The sequence below is a fragment of the Gambusia affinis genome, linkage group LG03 (genome assembly GCF_019740435.1).
Source record: "Gambusia affinis linkage group LG03, SWU_Gaff_1.0, whole genome shotgun sequence".
NCBI lineage: Eukaryota > Metazoa > Chordata > Actinopteri > Cyprinodontiformes > Poeciliidae > Gambusia > Gambusia affinis.
In genome coordinates, this window is record NC_057870.1 from 26,533,176 (window position 1) to 26,554,501 (window position 21,326).

General features: G+C 39.3%; 1 protein-coding gene across 6 annotated transcripts in view; it reads left to right on the forward strand.

Moving 5' to 3' along the window:
* wdfy3 (WD repeat and FYVE domain containing 3) overlaps positions 1-21,326 on the forward strand; it is a 92,720-nt gene that overhangs the window by 28,577 nt on the left and 42,817 nt on the right. For 5 of the 6 annotated variants that reach the window (XM_044110928.1, XM_044110923.1, XM_044110926.1 and 2 more), the window contains exons 6-18: positions 1,078-1,270; positions 2,283-2,469; positions 2,882-3,048; positions 4,702-5,181; positions 5,717-5,827; positions 7,188-7,381; positions 9,421-9,692; positions 10,391-10,588; positions 11,478-11,561; positions 13,376-13,565; positions 13,647-13,861; positions 16,221-16,333; positions 17,993-18,230. In XM_044110928.1, coding sequence (XP_043966863.1) covers positions 1,078-1,270; positions 2,283-2,469; positions 2,882-3,048; positions 4,702-5,181; positions 5,717-5,827; positions 7,188-7,381; positions 9,421-9,692; positions 10,391-10,588; positions 11,478-11,561; positions 13,376-13,565; positions 13,647-13,861; positions 16,221-16,333; positions 17,993-18,230 — 2,642 coding nt within the window. The remainder of the gene's footprint in view (positions 1-1,077; positions 1,271-2,282; positions 2,470-2,881; positions 3,049-4,701; positions 5,182-5,716; positions 5,828-7,187; positions 7,382-9,420; positions 9,693-10,390; positions 10,589-11,477; positions 11,562-13,375; positions 13,566-13,646; positions 13,862-16,220; positions 16,334-17,992; positions 18,231-21,326) is intronic. The other variant, XM_044110929.1, reaches the window with a different exon arrangement.

Sequence of the window (21,326 nt, forward strand, 5' to 3'; positions counted from 1 at the left end):
GTTCATTGTGCGATAGGACAGCAGTCACATCAGCCACATTTAGTCCGCTTTAGTCCAACTCCGGTCTGTTTATCTTGAAAGTCCAGTTTGTTTGGGGAGATCTGAATGTGCAGTCAAACTGATGAGGATCAAACCTACACCTACAAACTTCTATCTCAGTTCGACTGAAGTGAACTCTGGTGCCGATGAAATGTAAATGTGAACGGCAAACTTACTACCACAACGCAGAGCATGCTGGGTAAACAGAACCAAAATAACATGAGGCTAGCGGTAACAGGATAAATAGCTCATGAACTAAAGACAAAAGAGAAATCCTACAACTGCTTAAATCTGACACTATTCCAGTCTTGTTTACATTTCAAGAAGAAGGAAGTTGCGCTCAGTGTCTTCTTCAGGGAGTTTTGTGTCGTTTCCTTCAGTGGTCCCCATAAATTAGTTTATAGTCCGGTAGACTCGGTTCAGTTGGGGATCAAAGTGGCAACATTTGTTACATTTTCAGCTGCTGCGGTTCTCTTTCACACTGCACTGTTTAAAGCAAACAAAACCCTTAGAAACACTGACCGCAACTCCCTTCTTCTCAACATGTAAACAAAAATGGAGTGGTGTCAGATTTTACTGCTTGTAGAACTTTTCTACACAAGCCATTTTTCATGCTAGCACTAGTCTCATGTTTGTTTTGGTTGTGTTTACCCAGAATGCCCTGCGTTGTAGACCACTTCCTGCTTTTAGAGCAGTATCTGGTCTGCTTGGTGTTCACAAATGCATTCAAACTGCACCAAAGTTCACTTCATCCGAACTGAGACCAAGGTTTGTATGAGGACCAAATTTCGCTTTTTTGTTCCACATCAGTTTGATTAGCATTCACACATCCCAAACAAACCAGATTAAACAGCTGGTTTGTTTACCTTCCTAAACATGGCAAATCATTTTGATTGTAGAAAAATGACGCAAGGTATATCAAGACTGGTGTAGACTTTTAACCCAATCAGTGATGCCAGCTGCAGGAAGAAAGTCCTTCAACACTTTCTTCATAATGCAAGACGCTCATTTTCATTTTGCTCCATTTTACATTCACAGATACTGGTGAAGCTGTGCACCTTTGTGTCTCCGGCGGAGGAGCTGGCCCAGAAGGACGACCTGCAGCTGCTGTTCAGTGCCATCACCTCTTGGTGTCCTCCTCACAACCTGCCCTGGAGGAGAAGCGCAGGCGAGGTGCTCACCACCATCTCCCGACACGGACTCAGTGTCAACGTGGTCAAATACATTCACGGTACGACATTCATGTGTGATCCAATGGAGCGTGTGTGTTGTTGGACCATTATCAGTTTACACAATGTCAGCACTGTTACAGTAAAACTTTACAAAATGTGTTCAAAACAAAGTTATTTTGCAAAAAAGTGCACAAAAATGTAAGTATTAACCAAATAAATCATCCATCCATCCATCCATTTTCTTTACACCCTTCTTCCCTAAATGGGGTCGGGAGGGTTGCTGGTGCCTATCTCCAGCTGTGCCCCGGGCGAGAGGCGGGGTTCACCCTGGACAGGTCGCCAGTCTGTCGCAGCCAAATAAATCAGCATCAGTATAATAGAACAACATGAATAGAATACATAGAAAAATATAAGTTAAAGCTCAAAATGTTTATTATATATCTGAGAAGAATTATAGCAGACCTATTAAGAAAAATTCACATTTTGCACATTTTTATGTTTTCATTTGGGTTTCTACTGCCCATTGTTTAAATAAACACCCAAATGCTTTTTAGGATTTAAAGTGGCAAGAGGCCCTGAAACGTCTCCCTCTGAAATGAGTAGACTGAAATCTCATTATCCAAGAATAATTTTGTGCAAAAATGTACTGAACATGTTTTGAATAGCTCACAGTCCTATCCTGACCTGTTCATGGAAGCTTAATGGGTCACATTTAATGATTAAAGTTGAGCTAGAAGCCAGACTGAATAGTTTGGTTTAGTCTAATAAAATGTTTCTCTGCTCCAAAAGTGACAGTCATAATAAAAACAGTCAGTTTTAGCGACCTCAGGAGACAAAAGGCCTGCAGGATGAAAGTGAATCCTTTGAAAAGGTCGACAGGGCTGAACTTTTCACATTCGGACGTCTTCAGCTTTTTTTTCCCCTTCATGAAAAGTTTAACCTTTTCCCACACGAAGGCAGGTGGGAACGTGTAGAGAGTTCCTGTCCTGGAAGTAAACCCACGATGAAAGTGAGCAGGACATGGTTTAAATAACTTCCATGTTTTCTCCTCCATCTCTTTTCTCTTTACAGAGAAGGAATGTCTGTCCACATGTGTCCAGAACATGCAGCAGTCGGACGACCTCTCCCCGCTGGAGATCGTGGAGATGTTCGCCGGCCTCTCCTGCTTCCTCAAAGACTCCAGCGATGTTTCGCAGACGCTGCTGGACGACTTCAGGATGTGCCAGGGTTACGCCTTCCTCTGCGACCTCATGCTCAGGTACAACCGAGAGCGTCATGTTTTATTTTTTTTATTTATCTGGTTGTCAACAGAACAACCAGAAATATCGAAAAATAAATGCCAACCTGGGGCTGGACAACACGGTTGAAAAACTTAAGAGTTTAAGTGTTTCATCAATAATTATCTTTATTGATAATTGTTGATTAGTTTTTTGTTTTAAATATCCAAAGTACTGCCAAACTGGTAACGTGACCCATCCTGTTTTATCCACAGTTTTCCCTTCACACCTTTGTTTATTTTTAAGTAGCGGATCGGAGTCCAGTAACTATTATATACATTGAATACTGAATATTCTGAGATGTATTATCTAATAATATCGATCATGTGTCTATCACCATATATATTGCTGATTTATTCTCTGGCCTTAATACAAACTATTTCCTGTTTCTAGACTGGAACAGGCTAAGGAGGATGAGTCTAAAGACGCGCTGAAGGATCTGGTCAACCTGGTCACCTGTCTGTGCACGTACGGGGTGACGGAGCTGAAACCCGCTGGTCTCACCACCGGTGCCCCCTTCCTGCTGCCAGGGTTCGTTCTCCCACAACCATCTGGGAAAGGTACGGTGCTGGAACTAGCAAAGCTTTCAAAGTATTCTTAATATAATGCCCTTTTCAATAGACAAATTTGGGTTTTTGGTTATAATCTCAATAATGAACAACTTTGTAATTAAATTGGGCCTCTGTCTCTTTAAAAACTCAGCCTTCAGGAAGTCATCACAACATGGCTCCTCTATTAACCCTTTAACAACGTTTTTAGCAGCATTTCACTGCCAAGTAGCTCTTATGAGTTCAGCTGTTCCACCAGATGTTTGCTAATTGCTGCTGGCTAGTTTGAAGGAGCTGGATGGGAAAGCTGCAGGGGAGAGCTGTTCTGTAATTACAGAATCTCGAGCTTCTGTAATGCAGAAGTTTGATATCATGGAAACTGCTCCTTAATCTTTTCCATTCAAAAAGATGACGGACTGCAAGAGAGATGTTCTTGCAGTCGGGTGTTAGACTTGCCGACTGTTTAGTCAGCTTAAAGCTCCAAACTTGAAAAAGTCCTTTTGTTTTTCCCTCCTGCTCTTATCTCGCAGCCTGATCTTAATCTGGGAAATGACTTTGATGCTTGGCTGATCCCAGGGAGCTCAACCTGTTTGACAGACGCTGTGCTGCTCGTCACGCTGCTGGAGACGGGCCCCTCCAAACATCCTGAATACAAATGAGAACCTCTGAACTGCTTCCCCTTGACCTTTGGTTGCTGAGCGTTTTTGGTCCATTTTACAGAAAAGGCTTCAGGTTCTGCAAAGCTTTTAAATGAGGGATAAAATTTTCATTCCCAACAGTTGATCAGTTTTATATGTTTCACACCCCAGAGTGGAGCGTGAAAGCCTGTTTTAGATCTACACCATGAAATCACGCACACACAATCTCCCCCCAATCTTTGCTGGAGGACAAAAAGCTGTTCCCTGATCATGACTAGTATTGGTTCTAGCTGTTAAGTTATCAAAAACCTGCTAAATTTAAATTTCTGTGTGATTTATAAAAGAAAAGAGACACAGTGTTTGCTACTGATTGCCAACACTATGACAACTAGATAACAAGTTCAAGAAAAAGTTTTAATTAAGAAAAAAATAACAAGGGAGAACATGAAAGTTCAGTCATGTGAGCTTGACTTTGACAAAAGGAACATGTAGATGTGCTGTGGAATTTGGTCTGTTTCCACCACTGTGGCAGATTAGCTTCTTTCTTTTTTTGTTGATCCTTTCTCATTCTTTGTTTTCTTCTTTTTTACCCTTATTTTTTTGTTTTGTTCTTTCTTCCTTTGTTGCTTTCCTCCCTTCTTCCTATTTTTTTTCTTTCTTTAAGTTGTTTCTTTTATTTGCTTAATTCATCTTTTATTTCAGTTTTTTTCATTGGTTCTTTCTTTGTTTTTAATTTTTGCTTTTGTTTTGTTAGTTTGTTTTTTGTTGATTGGTTTGTTCTGTCTTTTTTCCCCTTCTTTCCTTGCTTCTTTCTTTTATTCTCTCTTAGTCTCTCTTCTGAACCTTCATGTCTTTCTGTGTCACATCATGAAGAGTCTCCATCATCACTCATGTGTTTCTCTTAGTGAGGCTTTATTTCAGCGTTTGCTTGTTGTTGCTTCCAGTTAATATTTTTCCCCCAAACAGATATAAAAAAAACATTTCTTCAGCTCTTATCTCTATTTATATGTTGATCTTGTCCCTCCAGGTCACACAGTTCGGAACATTCAGGCCTTTTCGGTGCTGCAGAACGCCTTCCTGAGGGCCAAAACCAGCCGCCTGGCCTGCATGCTGCTGGACGCCATCGGGAACATCTACGCCGCCGAGCCGGCCAACTACTTCATCCTGGAGTCGCAGCACACGTTGTCGCAATTCGCCGAGCGCGTGGCTAAACTGCCTGAGGTTCAGACCAAGTACTTTGAGCTGCTGGAGTTTGTGGTGTTCAGCCTGAACTACGTGCCGTGTAAGGAGCTGTTCAGCGTATGCGTGCTGCTGAAGTCCAGCACGTCGCTCTCCTGCAGCATCACCGCCGTCAGAACTCTGTTGAAGCTGGCCAGGCACGACCCCGTGTTCAGCGACGTGCTGCGGGAGGTCGGCCTGCTGGAAGTCATGGTCAACCTGCTGCACAAGTACACTGCCTTGCTCAAAGACCCGGTGTCGCAACAGCAGCCGCAAAACAACGACCAAGGTGAGAATAATTCACCCGCAAAGATTACACTGCAAAAACACAAAACCTTAACAAGGAATTTTGGTCTAGTTCTTGTGCAAATATATTACTTCACTTAAAATAAGACAAATTTATCTAATATGTAACGTTTTAGTCCATATCTCCTTAATATTGATAAAAAACTGCTGGTTACATTGACAAATTATTTTACCTATGGGAAAAAGTGTAATAAAATAAATATTTTGCCTTTTGCATTAATATTAAGAATTTTTTGACTTAAAACAAGCTCCTATATTATTGTTATATCCTAAATTACTTGTAAGGTAGTTGTTGTTTTTATTTCAAGTGTACTAATATATCTGCAGTAGAAACTAGAGTAAAAATATTTTGTGTTTTTGCAGTGCAGCTGCCTCCCGTAACAAAGAGTGAATTTTAATAGTATTTTGTGACGTCTAACAGTAATAATCAATTATTAATGTTAACATGAATAATTACCTTTCCAGGTGATGCCCAGACTGTGTAGATAATTTAATGGTCTTTGTCTTTCTGCGCTCAGCTGACTGTAAGAACAACCCGATAGCGGAGGAGCAGAAGCAGCTGGCCTGGCTGGTGATGGAGACTCTGACGGTGCTGCTGCAGGGCTCCAACACCACCAACACCAACGCAGGTAAACACATTCACACACTGCAGGCTGCACATGCAGGGTGATTTCACAGACAGAGGATGAAATATCCACAAAGAGAACAAAGCTGCAGGTTGGAGGGTTTAAATCAGGCCAGCAGGACGTCCGACCCAAAGCAGGTCGGCTACCGATTCAGGGAGAAGTTCACAGAATCAGACTCGGATCAGAAGAACCAGGGTTCTTCTGGAGGTGGTCAGCGTCCGTCCGTCCGTCTGTTCATCCATCCGTTCATCCACTCTTCCATTAGCATGTCCATCCTTCCATCAGCCCTTCCTAAGGTTTCCTTTTTTCTATCTTTTGTTCCTCTCTCTCTCTGTTTATTCATTTTTTTCTTTCTCTTCTTTTGTTCATTTCTCTCTTTGTTCATTCGTCTATTTCGTTTATTTGTTAATGTCTTTGTCTTTGTTCATTTTTGTTCCTTTCTCTTTTCATTCATTTCTTTCTCATTTGTACATCTCTTTCTTTCTCTTTGTTCATTTGTTTGTTTGTTTCTCTTCATTCATAAATTTTTTTCATCATTCTTTCTTTACGTCACTCTTTCTTCCTTCGTCTCTTTCTTTTTTTTTCTTTCTTTCTTTCTATTAACATGAGTAATTAGCAGGAACTCTGCTCTCTCATTATTATTGCATTCTAGGTTATCATGGTTTGTTCGTCTTTTGCTCAGACTGATAAACTCTCTAACCGTTGTGTTTAATTAACCCTGCAAATAATCTTCCATTTGTTTATTTTCCCTCATCCACCACAGAACAGTTCTGTTCAGCTTGTCGTTAATTTTCTATCAGACCATGAATGTCTCAGCTTTAACTTCCCAACAAACCCTGATAACTGAGATCAGAAAAGATTTTTCTACAATCTGTTAAATTTGAAGAGCTGGTTTCACACCTCCTGTTTGCGTATGAGTTTGTGTGTGTGTGTGTGTGTGTGTGTGTGTGTGTGTGTGTGTGTGTGTGTGTGTGTGTGACTCAGTCTGCGGGAGAAACTGGGTGAGTCACCAGAATAACCATCCTGCAGCTCTGCTCTCTGTGACCTGGATGGTGACTGTTTGTCATCGTTAGAAGAACTCATGACGTGGGAGTTACTGCTTAAAAATAAAAAACAACGTTATGAAGTGAAAACTGTGAATTAAACAGGAAATGTCATCCCACCACCAACACCAGCTAGAGAACAATTATCAATATCAACTGATATGAAACAACAATATTGTAATAAGTGAGCCTCATAAAGAACTTTGTTTTGATCATGTGATGACATTACAGCTGCTAACACTGTATAAAGCAGGTGGATTAAGCGTTTTATTTGCAAGGACTGAGATTTTCTAAAAAATGTTTTCCCCTGTCGTCCTCAGCCCTGTTCAGAGAGTTCGGCGGCGCTCGCTGCGTCCACAACATCGTGAAGTACCGCCAGTGTCGGGAACACGCCCTGCTAATCATCCAGCAGCTCGTGTTGTCGCCCAGCGGCGACGACGACATGGGAACTCTGTTGGGCCTCATGCACTCGGCACCGTCCAGCGAGCTGCAGCTGAAGACCGACATACTGCGGGTAAGAAACACAAACGGTCAACTGTCACCAGAGTTCGGTAGTAAATAGTTACTTTTACTCAATTATATTTACTTCAGTAACCTTTTTGAAAAAATTTACTTTTAGGAGTATTTTTGCGACATACCTTTTACTCTTACCTCAGTAACTTTATTATGAAGTATTTTCACTCTTTCTTAAGTAAAACATGTTTTAACCAAAAAATTCACCAGAAACAGACACACACCTGGAGTTTCTGTTAAAGTTTCAAGTTTTTTATTGACAGAAACTGATTTGGAAACATTTTCTTTTGCCTGATTTTGTTTGTTACTTATGCAAATTATTGTCATCTTGGTCCTGAAATCTATATTTTGCTCCATTAATGATGTAATTTTTAACTAGTAAATGATTGATAATTTGATTATTTACTCAGTACTTGAGTACACTTTTTACCAAATACTTTTTTTCTCTTACCTGAGTAAAAATAAGCTGAAGTAGAGCTACTTTTACTTGAGCATAATTTTTGGGTACTTTTCTCACCTCTGTCCATCACAAAGCTCTGATCTCAGTCTCAGTAATTATTAAACTGATGATTGTAAATAAGACAACCTACAAATCTGACTTAATTACAGCAATTCTGTTGGGAGAAATGGGTCAAAATTCAAGCAAAGGTTTGTGAAGGAATATCAGAAATATTAAGCTTTTATATTTTGCTGGAAAGTTTCTTACAAATTCGTTTTGTCTTATTTCAAGTTTACTAAGAAATTTGCACTTGAAACTAAACCAAAATTAATTCTAAAGCAGCATCTGGTTTCAAATGTTTATCTTCATTACATCTTTGATTTTTAGGTTGTTTTTATTATTTAATTATTATACAACCAGCCAAAAATAAAGTCTGCACCTCCAAAAGCTTGTCAGTAAATCCCTGTAAGAACATCCAGACACGAAAGGGAGTGATTTTAAAAATCAATATGCATTTGTTGCGCTGCACACGGTAATTGCTTTAAAGCAGGATCTCTGAGAGTTAGGCGCACATAAAAGCTGGAACTGTACACACACTTTCACACACTGACGGGATGAGAGGCCGACTCATTTTCTCAGGCATGATTGCATTTTTAAACTCCTTCCCGCTGCAGATGAAGTAAATCTCATGCCTTTCGAGGGCTTCGCCTGGATTAACTTGTCAGCATTTTACTTCAATTTCACTAATCATAGATTTTAATTATCACCATAAAAAGAAACTGCACGGAGCTTTAAATATGCCTTTTATTTGTGCACCGTAACTGAGAGAATTCGTTTAAATCTTCGGCTCAACCCTGTGAAAGCCCTCATTTCATGTTTTACAGGGGAGAAGAATCTATCAGGGGTTTGTTGCATTAATCTTCCACATTGCATGTGAAATTAATGCCCCACACTCAGACTTTTAGTGCACAGCTGCAGTCTGGTGGTGATTTCCCAGTGTGAAGTTAGAGGAAGACGTCTTCAACATCCTGTGATTGGTTTAATAAAACTTTGTGCTGACACTAGCAGGACTTTGTTAATGCAGCAGGAAACAGCTGGCTGGTTTTACTTCTTCTTCTTTGTTACTGGTGCTTGCTATTCCTCTCTCTCTGTAGCTTTAGTCAGACATTCATTTCATGGTTGCCATAGGCGACAGTAAACCGAACGAGTTTCACATTTGATTTTTGCACGATTCCTGACTGTATAAACTCTACGACTGAAATGATTAATCGGTAAACTCATGACTAATAGGTTATTAAAATAATTGTCAAGTAATTTAATGATTGATTAATCGTTGGAGTGGTTCTGGAGTGTACATACGCCAAAAAAAGTTTTCTAAAAAAACATATTCATAACAGTAATTATGTCAAAAATGTACAAAAATGCAAACATTTTGCATTTAAGATGAAAACCAAACACTCAGGTTTTTGTTTTACCAACAAATTAAAATAGTCTTCAGTGCTTTCTCTTTAAATTCATATTGGATACTTTAACATATACTCATTTACTTTGACCTGTAATATTTTGATGGTGTGTGATGCATCTGTGTTTTCCGTCTTCAGGCTTTGTTGGCCGTGCTGCGTGAGAGTCACCGCACCCGCACGGTGTTCCGCAAAGTGGGTGGCTTTGTGTACATCACCTCCCTCCTGGTGGCCATGGAGCGCTCGCTGTGCCAGCCGCCGCGGCACGGCTGGGAGCGGGTCAACCAGAACCAGGTCTTTGAGCTCCTGCACACGGTGTTCTGCACGCTCACCGCCGCCATGCGCTACGAGCCGGCCAACTCGCACTTCTTCCGCACCGAAATCCAGTACGAGAAGCTGGCCGATGCCGTGAGGTAACAAACAACAATCAGCCAGAATATATTTTTACTTTTAATTTTACCAACTGGCCTAGGTCTTGTTCCAAGTACACTTGAAATATAACAAAACTAACTTCTCAGCAAGTTATAGGATCTTGTTTTAGTTAATAAGTCCTTAATATTGGTGAAAAATACTAGATCCACATAGAGCTAATAGTTCTTATGTTTCATCAGCAACTCTAAGCAGGTGGGGTTTTAGTCTACATTCCCAGTGTTTCGGCTGTTTTTCAGTCTTCTGTAAGTTTGTTCCAGATTTGTGGAAAATAAAAACTTAAAGCTGCTTCTCCATGTTTGGTTCTGTTGATACAACAGCAGATCTTTAATGTGTTGTGAATGCCAAGCCATTCAGTAATTTATAAACTAACAACAGTATTTTAAAGTCTATTCCCTGAGCTACAGGGAGCCAGTGGAAGGACTTAAAACTGGGGTTATGTGCTCCATCTTCCTGGTTTTAGTCAGAACGCCAGCAACAGCATTCTGGATTGGCTATTCTAAGTGAACTATTAAGGCATTATTGACTTAAAACAAGCTCATATTTCTTGCTGAAAAGCTACTTCAAGTGTTATAGGATATTTGCGTTAGAAACTAGACCAAAATTACTTGGTAATATTTTGTGTTTTTTTAGTGGAAATGTTTGGACTTGATAGTGAGCATTTTCCTGTTCCCTCCTCCAGGTTGCTGGGTTGTTTCTCTGACACGAAGAAGCTGGGCCCAACTGGAGTGTTCCCGTCCAACGCTCAGCCCTTCCAGAGGCTGCTGGAGGACGAGGCGTCCTCCGCAGGGTGCGCTGGAGAAAGCGTCTGTCCCACGCTCAAGCACTGCAGCAAGCTCTTCATTTACCTCTACAAGATGGCCACCGACTCTTTCGACAGGTGGGCAAACTGAGGAAACCCATAAACTGCCCAAACAATACAATACCATCACAAACATAACTAAAGTATCCCTTCTATCATTGGTTTCAAATAAGCAATAAATCAATTAATCGAATGAAAAAAATGACAAAATGATTTGTCATTTTTCTCTTTTCTCTCTTTCTACCAAAAACTGGACGATAAAAGTCTTCTGTACGGTGCTTTGGTCTCAACCAGCTCCTTATATTGAAGGACAATTTTATTTAGAGAGACATTGTAATTCGCTATATTTGTTATTTTTGTTGTTTTGTTTATTTATTTTGAATATTAAAATGTCTCCCAGTTCCAGTGCTGAATGTATTGATCTTTGTGCTCTTGTGTTGTTTTGCCATTATATTAAATGGTTTCAAAACATTGTTGTTTATAAAACAAAATATATATATATATAATTTGAACTCCTCAGGCTTTGCAGAGGTAAAAATAATATTTAGTTTCTCATTTAAGTTCACGTCAGCATGAAGCCGGTCCAGTTTTTCTGTTCTGCTCAGTCGTTCTGCTCTTCTGTTTATTCACCGACCAGAAGCTTATTTGCTGCTGCGATAAGTTGGCAAACTTATCGAGAAACCCAAAGCAGAGCTGAAGCTTTTAAGAAGTCTTGTTTTCTGTCCTTTAATCTTCCTTTCTGTCATTTCTACGCTCACCTGAAACTCCGTGTTCAGATCTGAGTCCACATTCTCCAACCTGGAGTTTTTCCTCAACTAACCACATTTTCCTTCTTTTCTCTCTTTCTCCTTTCTTCCTCTAACATTGGTGCTGACTGGCTCATCATCCTCGGTCTGGGCTGCCTGCACGGCTGCACATAAATGTGTGTGTGAACCTGTGTGTGTGTGTGTCACTTGTTGTCATGCAGCCGTGCAGAGCAGGTGCCTCCATGCCTGACTCATGAAACCTCTCTGCCCTCACCGTGGGGTACGCCGGCACTCGCCAGAAAGAGGTAGCTACAGCTTTCTGCCTTCTTCTTCACCCCTTCCTCTTCCTCTTCATTTTCTGTCTGTTGATGCTAAGAGCAATTTCAGCTGTGCTGCCGGTTTTAAGCCTTTTTCTCCAGTAGTGGGACAGAACTAAAAGAAACAAAATGTATATTACATTATACACTGCAAAAACACAAAATCTTACCAAGTGATTTTGGTTTAATTTCTAGTTAAAATATCTTAATAAACTAAGACAAAACTAACTTAGAAGTAACTTTTCAGGGTGTCCAAAGTGCGGCTCGTGGGCCATTTGCACCCCTCTGAAAGATTTTGTGTGCCCCTGACACTCTTTCATCTTGACAAAACTTCTCCTGTTTTAGGTAAGTTAGAATTACCAAAATGATGTTTATTCAAAACATAGACATTTTGTTTATGAAATAAATGGTAAAGTTGGGTGTTTTTATCATGGTAGCAGACAATAACTGACACATGGTAAAAACTTTCTGTCTCACACTCTCTGCTGAGTCTGGCTGTGTTTCCTCAAGCAGGAATTTGCTGCTCTGTAATTTTGTTTTCTTTTCTTTTTTTTCTAACTGTTGGACATCACAGTCCTGCAGATTTCCTCCTCTCCACCCCGTTGCTCTGGATGAGGTGGTGTGAGAACTGCTGACTCATGTTATACACAGTTTAATCGTTACAAACAGAATTTTAGGCTTTTTAAAATTGTGCTTGGAGTAACTGTTCTTTTCAAAGCTTGATGCTTAAATGGAGGATGGATAAAGAAAAATAAATTACAATGCCTTGATGAATTGGTGCAACCACCATTTTTATTGTATTTTGTTGGGATTTTAGGTAGCTAGCCATACCTTAGTAGGATTAGATAATAGATACTGAGCCTAAATTACGAGTTTATTATATTTTGAAAATTAAAGGGTTTGGTTACACCATTTTTAGAGAGGTCTGAATGTACAATCACACTCCAAAGAATTCAGATTTTTATTTGTAAAACATTTTATTCATGCTAATTCCAACTTAGATTTAAACTCTACTTTGTGGTGGTGTGTTGTATCTTAAAATTTTAATAAAAAACATGAAAGTTTGTATTTTTATTGTGTAAAATGAACAGAATCACATTTTTATATAAAGGAAACACTTGTAGCCTATTTATGTGGCTCCTGCTCTATTTTGAACTCTAAAAATAAGTTCACAATAGATATGTTGGTAATTATGCTGGGTTCATGCTTGTTGCATTGAGTTTGACAGAGTAGTCAGACTAAAATATTTTTTTTCATTCCATATTTTAATAATTTTTTTCTTGCTTTCTTTTCCAAAAAAGAGATTATAAATGATAAAAAAATACTAAAAGTGCATTGGTGAGGAAAAAATCTGTTTTCCAAACATAAATTTTCAAAAAGCAAAAATTAGATTAATCAAAAAAATTTTGCTTAATTGCCCAGCTCTACTTTGAGGCAAGTGAAAATTTTTAACATTTATTTTTGTAAATTTATTTTTAATATTTATCTATTATTTTTTAACATAAGTTTATTTTCAGTGTAATGGACATAGGGATGAAAAATAAAGGAGAAAAGAAAAGGGAGAAAGGTGGGGAAAAGTTTAAAATGAAAAGAGATAATTCACCAATCAATTCAATTGAAGCTTTTATTAAAGATCCACTATCCTGTTTCATAGCAGATAAAAAAATAGAAAAAAAGAAGAAAATTAAATTGCAATTATCATATTAGTAATACAAATATGACATTGAAGATTATTCACATATAAAGGAAAGAAAATGGTTTCCTTTAAATCTTTTAATCTCTCGTTTTGTTTCGGCCTCCAGGCACGGTTACTACGGCACGTCGGGTTCTTCTGCCCCGGTCAAAGCCCTGACGGACCTCAAACTCCACCTGGTGAACCCGTCCCACCCTGCCTCCTTCTCATCCTCGTCTGACATGGTGGTCATCCACCCTGGCGCCGTTCTGGCCATGTTGGACCTGTTGCCCTCCATTTCCTCTGAGAGCCAACCCGAGGTGAGAAAACTAACCATAAGCACCTGGAGGTGACGGCGTTTCATTCAGCTCCCGACGTTTGACCTCAACTTTCTCCTCCAGCATGCCCTGGACCTCCAGCTCGCCGTTGCCAACATCCTGCAGCTCCTGGTGAACAGCGAGCGGAACCAGCAGGTGTTGTGTGAGGCCTGCCTCCACCAGCGGCTGCTGCAGCGCTGCAGCCAGGCTCTTGGCGATGAAGACCACCCGCTGCACCCGCCGCTGCAGCGGATGTTCGAGAGGCTGGCCTCACAGGCGCTGCAGCCCGTCGCACTCAGGTACCGCCACCGATAACAGCTGGATTAAACATTCTGAATCCTGATTTATGGAGTCAAGGTTGTATTTGTAGCATAATGTAAAGGAACGAGTAGTTTACGTTGTAAAAACGTTGTAAAATCACCACTTATGAAACAAGCAATGAACATTACATTTAAAATGTCGTCATAAAAATCATTTAGCAAATAAACATCAAATATATTAAAGGGACAGTTTCTGCCTTCAAAGACGAGCCTCCTCCCCTCCTTCAGACTAGCAAACAGCATTTAGCAAACACCAGGTAGAACTGTGCTGCAACTGAGCTCATTATAGGAGGTACTTCTCAGTGCAACGCTGGTAAAAACTCTGTTGAAGGACAACTAACAGTAAAGTAGTCACTGTGGTATCAAATGTCGCTATGTGGCTGTAAAATACGTAATACTGCCCCTTTAATCAATGTCCCATTGATTATGTTCAAAAAGGATCTCTGGAAGTTTGGAAGTTTGTTCTAGATTTGTGAAGCTAGTTGCTGCTTCTCCACGTTTCGTTCTGGTTCTGGGGATGCAGAGCAGAACCAGAACCAGTAGACCTGAGAGGTCTGGAAGGTTGCTATGACAACAGCAGATATTTAAGTCGTGCAGTGATTTATAAACTAACAACAGTATTATGAAGTCTATTCTCTGAGCTACAGGGAGCCATTGGAAGGATGTTAGAACTGGGTGATGTGCTCTATCTTCCTGGTTTTAGTCAGAACACCAGCAGCAGCATTCTGGATGTGATTGAGTTTTTAGTCAGACCTTTGAAGACACTGTTGCAGTATCAATGTGACTAAAGATAAACGCATGAGATTCTCTAGATCTTGCTGAGACATTAGTCCTCTAATCCTGTAAATGTTCTTCAGGACCTTTGTAACTGTCTTTATGTGGCTCTGAAGGTTCAGGTCCATCACAACACCCAGATTTCAGGCCTGATCACTTGTTTCTAGCTCTAATTACTGAAGTTTTGTTCTCTGGAACTTCACAGAGATAAAGAAACACAATATTGGATCTAATTGAATTTACTATTCTTCATGAATAAATTCATTGCTGTATTTTTATGAAAATATTGTAAGAAGACGTCTGCTGGAATCAGAAGGCATGACAGGTTGTGTCTGCGCTGCCAGATTTGATGATGATGAGGGTTAGATATGACTCTCATTTCCTGCTTGACTGGTTAAATAAAATGGGCGGTCATGGCTCAGGAATGATGGGAAGTTATTTCATGAGCACCAGGTCGGTTGTTTTTATATGTAAATATGGCCTTTCTGCTCGGTCTCTCCAGCTTTAATTATGCTGAGTGTGAATAAACATATCTGCTACCCTGTTTTCTCTCACTGTCTCTGTTTTTCTTTCTTTAACTTGCTTCTGTTGCCAGTCTGTCTCTCTGTCTGATATCTTCTGGCCGAGTTTGTTTGTGTTACGAACTCAACGCTTTGACAGGTGACACTTGGATGCCAGTCAATATGTGTTAGTTTTGTCTTAAACTTCCGTTACACAAAGATGTTGCTGTAGTAGTTGGAAGATTATCTTCTGATTTGACTCTCTGTTGCTTCAGGGCTTAATTGTAATAAAAATAACCTGCTTGTTATTGTGATTAAAACCACAAAACCCGGCTGCAGTTGACTTGCTTAGATGTTAAGAGTGTTGCGTTTGCTGTACTGGTGTAGAATTATCAAATGTATTTGTAATTCAGTCCATTTATTGATTGTGTTGACGTTGAAGTCTATCCAGCTCGGTTTTTCTGGGTTTCAGCCATTACTAAGGCTTAGATTTCTGTATCGGATGTGAAAAAAAGGGATTGCTGCTTTCTTCATGATAATAGGTAACACCTGCCTTTGATCAACTCTAAAAAGATCATTTGCTGAAAGAATATAAGTTAGTTTGTCTTTTATATTTATATCTTTTATATATTTTTTTCCCCTCCAGGGGGTCTTTTGTGGGCTCTAGTGTCTCTTATATGACAGTAGGCTGACAGGAAAGGGGGAGAGAGAGAGAGGGGAAGACATGCAGCAAATGTCACCGGGTCCGAGAATCGAACCCGCGACGGCCGCGCCGAGGACTCAAGGCCTCCAAATATGGGTCACGCCATCCCCTACGCCACCACAGCACACCCCATATATATATATATTTTAAAAACTCAACGGCAGTTCTTGGCCAGGTGTAATACTTTTTATATTCAGACCTCTGCATTGTATCTAATATGTATAATAGAGGTTACTTAAAAGAAGAGATGCAGTAACATTAAAAAACATGTCAAAACTGGACAGAATTAGCAGAGTGCTTGCATTTCTTGTTGTTTTCTGGTTGTTGTTTGTTCTGATGTTCTGGTGAATTTCTCCGGCAGGGAATTTTTACGTCTGGGAAACCCTCTGAACTGCGGCGCCTGGGACAAGAAGCTCCTGAAGCAGTACCGGGTCCACAAGCCCAGCTCCCTCGGCTACGACGCAGACATGAGAAGTACATTTCTTTTTCTTCTTCTCTGATATTCCTAATCAAATTAATTCCGCAAACGGCAATAGAACAGAAGGTTATGCAAAGTTTAGAGTCAAACACTGAATGAGTTTTGAAAAATGCTTATTTTCTGAGCTGATAGTTGACTATCAAATTACTTTGCATTAAAAGTGGTAATTAATGACACTTAATGGAACTTAACATTTAAAGTGTCAACAAAGTTGCATTAAAACGGGCACTTTTAATGCAACTTTGCACTAAAAGTTGTAAATAATGACACTTAATTGCAACTTTGCTGCATTAAAAGTGTCATTATTTATCGACTGATACTTCATGACAGGTTGTTATGCCAGTCTTATGCACAGCCCTTCAAATAAATTATCATAAATGCTTAAAATTGACAGGAAATTTGAAGTAAAGCCTGGTGGCCCGATAGGCTGATAATACACTGGAAGAAAACCTGAAATTAGTTCCAGTATTGACACTATTTAGAATTTGGTCGAGTAATAATTTGAATTTTGCATTTTTACGTCTTGCCACATTCAAATTAAATGAATATGTTAAATATTTAATGTTTTTTGCGACCAGCTTGGTAGAAACCTCCTGGTAGAAATCCTTCTTGCGCTGCTCGTTAAGCCGGTGAATAATCTCTGCGTTTAAATAAAGAGCTGCATGAATCTGATGCGACGGCTTCGGATGGTTTCCAGCTAACAGCTGGTAGTGTTTGTAATTTTCTGAGCTCCTCAGCAGGTCCTAATTGCTTATTGTGTCTCCTCCCAGCTGATAATGGATATTAAGTCCCTACTAATTACTGCTGCATGCAAACAGCCTCTGGTTGAGCACGTCCTGTTGTCTGGTTTATTAGCTCCTATAAGTCTTCTCTAGTTTTATCCTATCCATGTCACAACTGCTGATGCTTAATAAATAATGGATTTTGTTGCCAGTATAAGGTGAAATATTAAGCCTTTGTGCAGGAGCTTGTTCTGGCCCCTTTGGGAAAGTAAACATCCATGGATGATTTAGGGCTGCTTGCTTACAGCTCTCTGTGGAGCCATTCAGAGCTGACATTAACATGCGTCCTGACTGATTTAGTCACAGGTGGACAGCTTTTAAGTAGTTATATTCATACCTGGCGTTAGAATCTGTTGTCTGTTGTTGGTTTTTGAAAAATAAGCAGAGTGTCAGTGCTTTCTGGATGTTTTATACCTTGAAATTTCCACTGCTTTCAGCTGTATTTCTTCACCCAGTCTCTTGATTAAAGTTTATGAGTAAGCAACATGTGCTTATACCGTCATGACTGTCTTCTCCATTAACTTCTTTTTCTCTAATAATTTTAAACTCATAGCTATAATATGATGTCACACTTTGTGACTGACAGTTTTTAAAGAGATAGAGGCCCAATTTCAATTTCAAAAGACGTTTTAAGTCATATTTGATATATAGCATTTTTTGATTCTGCAATGAAATGGCACATGATGCTGCCCCTTTAACGGTTTTCAATGTCAGAAAGATCGCCCATACATTAACATGTTTCACAGCTACTGTTCCGACGTTAGGTGATGTTGAAGTGTAATCCCGATATCCTCCTAACCATCTTGTTGGCTCGTGACCTCGGCTCTGCTGGTTGCTTTGCCTGAATCGGACATTTTCTTTGTGGCGTTCCAGACAGCATGACCATGTCTATGGAGGGCTTCGGCCCCGACAGCGTCTTCACCACACTGGCCGAGGACAACGGCCAGTACCGCATCAGCCGCAGCCTGGTGCGCTCCGCCGAGGACAGCACCGTACCCCTCACCCGAGTCAAGTGCCTGGTCTCCATGACGACGCCCCACGACATCCGGCTGCACGGGTCGGCCGTCACGCCGGCGTTTGTGGAGTTCGACACGTCGCTGGAAGGATTTGGGTTAGTCTGCAGGATGTTTACTTAATGAAGTAATAATAGTAATATATCAGGTTTTTTGGAGGTTTTTGGAGATGCAGAAAACAGCAAAACTTTAATGTTATTGTCACCTTATTTTTTCTAAACTTTAAATTTTCACAAGTTTTAATATTTTATGTTTGAGACCAACACAAATCGGTGCTTAACTTTAAAAGGCTGGCCTTTTTGAAAAAGTGGCAAGTAGAAATCAGTCCTCAGAAATAGAGCTGAATCGATTTATCATAATTAAGAAATTATTGAAATAGTTGTTATTCAGAGTAGTAATTAAGCCAAAACTGACCAAAAGTTTGGACCTAATTGAATTCAATTAGAAGGTGTGTCCAAATTTTGGTCTCTATATATATATATATATATACACACACACACATATACATATATACACATACAGTAGAAACCAAAATTTGGAGATATATATATATAAAACACCTCTGTCTAAATATATCTTAGACAAAATTATGCAAGTGGTATTTATCGTTTTAACTTCAGCTGGTTCAAATTTATTAAGTGACAAAATGTGAAAATAATTATAAATTATTACTTTTTTTTATTTCCTCATGACTTTGTAGAATAAATACCAATATTGTCTATAACTAGACTTGTCATAATAATACTTATTTACTAGACAATAAATTGTCCCAGAAGTTATCGAGATAAGCGGTAATATTTTGAGTCCATTTTCACATGATATAATGGTAATTGCCTAATAATGCACTTTAAATTGTAATGAATATAAATAAACAAATCAACAGAAACAACACAAACTAAATTTAGCAATGCAATTTTAACGTATCACCAAAGTAGGTTTCATTCTCTGTTAATCAGATTCCAGTTGGAAATATTTACGGTTCTCCTCAGAACCCATGATGTGTGTGTGTTTTTTTAAGGTGCACCAGATGGTGTCCGTTCTTGTTGTGAATCTCTTTACATCTCTTTACGGATCAGTTTTCCTCACCGGTGACACGCGCCTCGGGGCTCCGCGTTTTTTTCTCCCCTCAGTGAAACATGCCGGTGTTTTTTCCCTTCCTCTTCGCAGCACCTGCAGCTGTCTCAGCAGGAGGCTGCTATCCGCCTGCAGTTGTGGCGCTTCGCATACAAATAGGCTTATTTTCCGCCTTTTATGTCGCGCCGGCTACCTTTTGCTGCTCCGGGCTGCTGACAGAACGCACCTTCATACCCCCACAAACTCCCCGCGGCGATTGTTAGCGGAAAACATGTTCTTTGGAAAGTGACCTTGGCAATTTGCTTCCACATTTGTGCAGACCAAGCTGACAAATCCACACACAACATTGAATCCATAAACGGGTGGCAGAGATTTGAGAACCATTTTTTGATTTTTATAAAAGTCAGATTGTTTTTTTTTTACTGAATCAATTTACAATTTAAATCAGTCAACTTACTTTTTAAAATCAATTAACCTTTGATTTAACTTTTGATTTAAAAGGTTAATTAATTTAAATATGTTTTTAATTGAAATTAGGCAAGAGTCAGTACATTTCTACTGAAATTGGATAAACTTCAGCAAATTGTTACTGAAATTAGGGCATTTACAAAAGCTTTTTTTACAATATTCAATCAATTTCTGTTAATTTTAGCCCTAATTTCAGTATATTTCTAAAAACATTTTTATTGTGCTAATTTTATTGTGTTTACTAAAATTAGGTAAATTTCTGTAAAGTTTTACTGAATTTAGAACATTTAAAAAAACTAATTTTTGATTTTATATAAATCAGTTTTTTAATAAATTATAATTTAGCTCTAATTTCTCCTAATTTTTAAAATGTGCTAATTTAGTTACATGTTTAAATTATGTCAAATTCAGTACATTTTTGCTTAAATTAGGGCATTTAAAAAAAAAGACTTTTTGACTTTATAGAGATCTGCTTTTTTACTTTATTCAGCCAATTTGCAGTAAGTATTAACCATAATTTTAGTACGTTTCCACTAATTTTTTAACGTTTCTTTGAATTTATCCTCATATTATGTAAAATTATTATGATTTAACATCAATCCGCCATCGGAACTTGAGATGACAATTATCCACCTGACTATAATATCATGTATTTACCTGTAAATGTTGACAAATATTTATTGTCCCATTATTAAAAATAAACTATAACTTATACAATTAAATTGTTTTATGAGAATGTGCATCCACTTCATAAACAAAATGCCCTAATTTCAGTAGAAATAGGTAATTTCAGGTGTTGGTGAAGCCAACACAAGCTGCAGCAGATTAAAACTCATTCATATAAAAATCACTTTACATTCCTGGAACCGTTTGTAAACAACATGAAACAAACGTGATGAAAAGGCCGTGTCATCTTCACACCTTTAATTAGCTTTTTTTTTTTTGTGTGTCAGCGCTCCTGCAGATAATCCAGATCAAACTGCAGCTTCAATTTACGGAAACCCTGCAGCAATCGCACATCGCCACAATTTGCCTTTCCTAACTTTCTTTCCTTTTTGACTCGCGGAAATAGAACATGGAGTTTCTTCTGAAAACGCAGCGGTGAGGCGGTGGCCCACTTTCAGCGAAAACTCAGGAGGAAACCCACTCACAGCCCCTCCTCCCCCTCCCATCTGTCAACATGAAATATTGATGCTGCTGCCTCTGTTAGGAATCACACACACACACACACACACACACACACATACATACTCATCCAGCCAGGCGAGGAAGATTGTATCGCTGTGAAGGGAGGAACACTTTTCTTTTTGAAGATTTTTATTTATTTATGTCTTCTTTTTTCTTTTTTGCATAATGTCGGCGAGGAAGTCTGCTGAAACCCTCGTTAGCTTGACATGCTAACAGGCGCTACACACGACCTTGGAAAAGGTCCTGAAAAAAAGTCATAACAAGAAATTGTTAAAACTAAAAATTGGCAGCGGTGTGGATGCGGTCAGGTAGCCAGCCGTGACCTTTGACCCTGCTATCCAGGAGGAAAAATGAGTGAAAGAGAGAGACATTAATGGGCTCAGAGAGGGTCTCATTAGAGATACGATGGAACCAGTAGAGAATCTAAACTGGGAGTTCTGGATTATTTTAAGAACCAGAAAAGC